At 43.2% G+C, this 5,293-nt stretch overlaps 1 protein-coding gene across 1 annotated transcript in view; it reads right to left on the minus strand.

Annotated features, from left to right (window-relative positions):
- HARS1 (histidyl-tRNA synthetase 1) overlaps positions 1 to 5,293 on the minus strand; it is an 18,951-nt gene that overhangs the window by 5,966 nt on the left and 7,692 nt on the right. The window contains exons 4-8 of the mRNA XM_007939007.2: positions 2,247 to 2,342; positions 1,461 to 1,586; positions 683 to 790; positions 439 to 537; positions 127 to 220 (exon numbers count right to left, since the gene is read on the minus strand). Of these exons, the coding sequence (XP_007937198.1) occupies positions 127 to 220; positions 439 to 537; positions 683 to 790; positions 1,461 to 1,586; positions 2,247 to 2,342 (523 nt within the window). The remainder of the gene's footprint in view (positions 1 to 126; positions 221 to 438; positions 538 to 682; positions 791 to 1,460; positions 1,587 to 2,246; positions 2,343 to 5,293) is intronic.

Below are 5,293 nucleotides of genomic sequence, written 5' to 3' on the forward strand. Positions count from 1 at the left end.
GTGCATCCATGCACATCATACAAAGACTTGCTTCCCTGCACACATAAACACACAAAGGGAAGAGTTTCAACTTCAGGACTGAGGGCAGTGGAACTGCTTCTGGGGAACCTGGGTTCTGCTACTTACCATGCTGCTGGACGTAGTCCCCAATATGGTCAGCCACCTCAGGTGCAAGGCCCTTCTCTCCCACCATCTCATTCTTCACTTCCTCCCAGGACACCTGGAAGACAGACACCAGTCAGAGACCCCTGGGCAGCTTCCCCATGGCAGAGCAAGTGTGGACCTTCCTTAGGGGCAACACTGGTGTAGAAGCTACACTACATTTGGGGGTTATTCTTCTTCTTACGGGCTTAAAGGCAGGTACCTTTTTCTCCAAACTTGTTTTCCCAAGGCAAGGTGGAATCTGAAAAAACAGGTGTCAGGAGTCTGGATTGTTACCTTGTCCAGCTTGTCCACTGAGGAGCAAATGGTGCGGAACTTGCTGTCAGGAACACCACAGACTGCAAACATCCCGTCTAGGATGCGTCGGTCATTCACCTGCAGGGAATGAAGAGGGAATTTCCTTCCTTTACATAATCCTCAATAGCCTTGGTCATTTGGGCTACTGGTCTCTCTGCCCAAGGACCTTCTCCTGCGAGAGGCCAGGCCCAGCTTGGCCTTACCAGCTCAGTTATGCTCTGACCTTGATCAGGAAATTGCCCAGCTGAAGTGAACTCAGGATCTCACACATGATCTTTAGGCACTCTGCATCAGGGATCATGGGATCAAATTGCCCAGCAATGTCAAAATCCTGCAGGAAAAGGGATAATTAGAGGTACAGTTAGGGTTGAGCCTTCTTAAGGGCTCTGGGAGTCTGTTCTCTATGAAGGCCTGTGCACTCAAGCAGAGATACCTTCATTCTCTGTCTGATCATTAGGCCAATGGAAAACCCTGGCAAGCCTGGGCTTTTCAACCATCCTAATTTCCTTACCATCCAGACTACTCCTTCATTATCCACGTATCTGCTTCTTTCTTAATTCTTCCTAGTGCTGTAGGAAATTATCCAGCCTAGTCCTTAGCTAGCCATTTTCTCTACTCATCCAGAAGCTCTGCCCTCAGTCTGGATGATTCAATAACTTCAAATCCAATTTCCCTATCCTCTGTTGTGATCCTATCACTGTGGTTTAATATAAAGAGTGATGGACCAAGAGTTCCAGTCCTGACTTCACCTTTCTTACTCCCATGATCTCTTCACTTTGCTAGTCTCCAGTTTAATCACAGGTAAAATGGAGCTAATAATCCCTGTCACGCCCTCCTCACAAGGCCATTTTGAAATCTATATGAAAACACCAAAGAAACCTAAGGATTATTATCTAGGGCATCCAGTTTGCTCAGGATCCATGAGTATGCCATAGATACTGCTGGTTTAAGATTTAAGAAGGCCTGTTACCCATCCTGCCCCATAGTTTCCCAACACTCACACACTGGTAGAATTCCCGGTATCGGCCGCGGGTCATGGCTGGGTTATCCCGCCGATAAACCTTTGCTATGTGGTAGCGTTTAATGTTGGTCAGTTTATTCATTGCCAAATATCGAGCAAAAGGAACCTGATGAATGAGGGTTAAGGAGAAAGCCCCTCCTATCACAACCAGTCTGGAAGCTGGTTATCATCACTAACAGAAGCTGAGGTCTAACCACTCCCTGTGTGGGATAAACCAACACCCATAACATTAACAGCATTTCTGAGTATCAGAAAGAATTAACTTTGCCATCACAAGGGACAGTTAAGGTCTCAAACAAGGTTAAGACTCCTTTACCTTTGGTAGTAGCTCCCCTGAGCTATGCTGAGCATGGCAGGAGGCAAGGCAGATGGGCCAAGGAGCAGAGAAAGGGCACCATCTGGGATATCAAAGCAGATGCCTTTCTGACATAGCTTGGAGTTAAAGGTACTATTGGCCAATTAAGGAGGACTTTATTCACTGGACAGAGCAGGGAAAAAGATGTTCTAGAGTCAAGGGATTGATGGTAGTCGGAGCTGGGCCCTCACATAAAACTAAGGTCTCACTCAGGTTTTAGAAGATTTTTAAGGCTATGGTGTTTAGCCAAAGTCCCCCTCTTGTTTAAAAAAATAATTCCTCTGATTGCCAATGGCCTCATATTTGATCCTACCTATATATGCCTGTCCCTAAACCCAAGACTAGAGACAGCCCCAGCCCAACGACAGCCAATCCATCCAAACTGTCAAGAGCCCAGGTTTAGAAAGATACAGTGAGGTCATAGCGAAGAGACAGCAGCTCTCCACCCTGGTCCTTCAGGTCATAGATAAGCTTAGAGTCTTCCCCATACTTTCCAGTCAGTGTTTCCTAGAGAAAAATTTAAAAATGTGGTCATATGGTAAATATAACAACATATAAAAGGAAGTTTTAGAAACAAAAACTCACCACTCTATTATGACTGATTTCAACTTGTCTACATTTTGCTCTGCTCTCTATTCCAATATTTACGTATTTGATGTAATTATCATCAAGAGGAAACATCAATTTTGCTTTTCCACTTATCATATTTCCATTTTGTGACACAGCTGTAGAATTATTTTTAAAAGTGGCATAATACTCTGTTCAGAAGAAGCTTTTCACTTTCTTCTCCCTAGTGTTATACTATTACCTGTTTAGGTAATTCCAATTAAAAAAAACCATTTTTTCATAACATTTCAGTAAACATTTGGGAAATGGTATTCTGTACCTCAGACCATATAAAGTGTATTTGGCTCATTTCTATATACAACAGTTTTTAAAATTGTGGTTTGGGTGAAAGTTTACAGAGAAAATTCACTTTTCCTATCGCTGCTCACATACACTTTGTCTCATGACATTGACTACAATTTCCCACAATGGAACAGCTCCCCCCCACTTCCTCCCCACAGTTACCTCTTCCCTGTGTCCTTCCCTCCATGTACTCCTGCCCCCTAAACTGTCTCCCTGTGCATACACAGCCCTTCTATTCTCCCATGATTGTTCTCTCCAAGGAGTGTATCCACCTAGTGTAAATGTTCAGTTCATATGCCTGTCCTCTGTTTGGCTGGAAGCCACAGGAGTGGGTTAATTCCAGACCTGAAGGGCGGCTAGGGGCCATAGTCTCAGTGGTTCCATCAGGCTTTATCAGACTAGCAAATCTGGTCCCCCTTTTTTTTTTTCAAATGATTTTGAATTTGGTTCCACATCGTTCTCCCACTCTATCCAGGATCTCGTACATAAATCCCCTCCAAGTGGTTGACAGTGGTAGCTGGGCACCATCACCATCTAGTTCTTCTGGTCTTATAGTCGTACAGGCTGAGGATTGCATAGTGTACCAGTCACTTGGACTAATTGTTTCCTTGAATCTTTGGTTTTCTTCATTCCTCTTTGCTCTGGTTGAAGAGAGATGCATCATTGCATCCAGATGGCTGCTTGCAAGCTTTTAAGATCCCAGTTGCTATTTGTCACAGTAGGATGTGGAATAATGTTTTGTGTAGTATGTTATGCCAATTGAGCTTGATGTCCCCTGTGACTATGGGTAGCTGGCTGGGAATACAGTTCTTTTTTTTTTTTTCTTTTCAATTTTTCTTGAGGATAAATTCCTAAGAGTGGGGTTGTTGATCTCAACAAGCATGGATGTTTTTACAATGCCTGGGATTTGAACAATGTCAAAGCCAAAATTGAGAATGCCTTAATGGTGTTACAGTAGTGATGTCTCCAACAAGGTAATAATATATTTCACCTACCAGACTGACAAAGATTAAAAAGCCTGAAAATTCTAGTGTGCAGAAACAGAAACACCCATACAATAATTCGTAAAAGTATAAGTAGGTACAACCTTTTGACTCAGCAATTCCATTTCTGTGAATTTATTCTGCAGATATATGTCAACCATTACTGGACATTGTTCTAAGCACTGAATATATATCAACGAACAAGACAAAGATGGTCCATGCCCTCATGGATCTTCTGTACTTATGACAAGAAAAAAGCAATGCATTAATGCAAGGAAACAAATTAACAGATAATTTTAGATGGTGATACATTCCTTTGAGGGAAATAAAACAAGTTGATATATGATAGAGTGGAGGGCCACTGTGAAAAAGATAGTGGAAGAGGAAGGCATTTTAGCTGAGATCTGAAATAAAAATCTACAACCTCTAACTTCCTTTCATCTGAAATTACAATCACGCAGAGTTGGGCGAAAAGAGGATTCAGGAAGAGGAAAGAGTAATAAATAACAAAGGTCCTAAGGTAGAAACACACTTAGTATGTTCCATGAATAGAAAGACTTTGAGAATAGCATGATGTGCAAGGGGAAAAACAGCATGAGATAAGGTAGAAAGGCAGGCAGCAGCCAAATCGTATAGGGCTTCATAAGCCCCAGTCAAGAATCTGTATGAGCCTGGAGGACATTATGCTGAGTGAAATATGTCAATCGCAGAAGGACAAATACTGTATGAACCCATTACTGCAAAAAGACAAAGAAGGGTTTGCTTGAGAAAGGGAACTCACTTTGTAGATTACTGGGGTGGGGAGGGAAGGGGAAGGATTAATTTTGGGCAAGCTGGGGGCCACACGCTGATGTGGGTAAGGGGAAGGATGGTATAGACAGAGTCTGTGACCACCATGATGGATGGCATTAGGAAAAGGGAGGACACTGAATTGTGCACATGAGATATAGATGACAGATGCTAATACCAACCAGTATATCCATAATACTGCATTACCATTAACACAAAACACCAGGCTACAGATAAACACATAAACATCTGAGAAAATCAGATGGGGGTCAGTGAATAGGCATATACTCTAGACCAAGGATAGATTCAGCAGAGGCTAATCTTGCACAGATACCAGTGATACAAAATACCTCCATCCTTACAGAAACAACAGAAGACAGACATAGAGTAATCCTCTAAGACGGCCAGACACTGTGGGAGAGAGATCCAACAGATCTACTGAGTCAGGACCATAGTACTGGGGGACACCAGACTCAATTGGCACAACAAAATACATAAAACTCTTTTTCCTCCTCCTACATTGGTGAGTAGCGACTGGGGTCTTAAAAGCTTTCAAGCGGCCATTTAAGATGCAGCTAATGGTCTCCTCTGGTAGCATAGTGGCTAAGACACTCGCCTGCTAACCAGACGGCTGGCGGTTCAAACTCACCAGCCACTCCTTGGAAGGAAGGTTGGGCAACCCTACTTCCGTAGTGATACTGCCTCGGAAACCCAAGGAGGGGTCGCTATGAGTAGGATTTGACTCGACGGCACATAACAACAACAACAACAATGGTC

Source organism: Orycteropus afer, unplaced genomic scaffold (assembly GCF_000298275.1).
Source record: "Orycteropus afer afer isolate SDZICR_OR568_19922 unplaced genomic scaffold, OryAfe1.0 scaffold00056, whole genome shotgun sequence".
In the NCBI taxonomy this organism is placed as follows: domain Eukaryota; kingdom Metazoa; phylum Chordata; class Mammalia; order Tubulidentata; family Orycteropodidae; genus Orycteropus; species Orycteropus afer.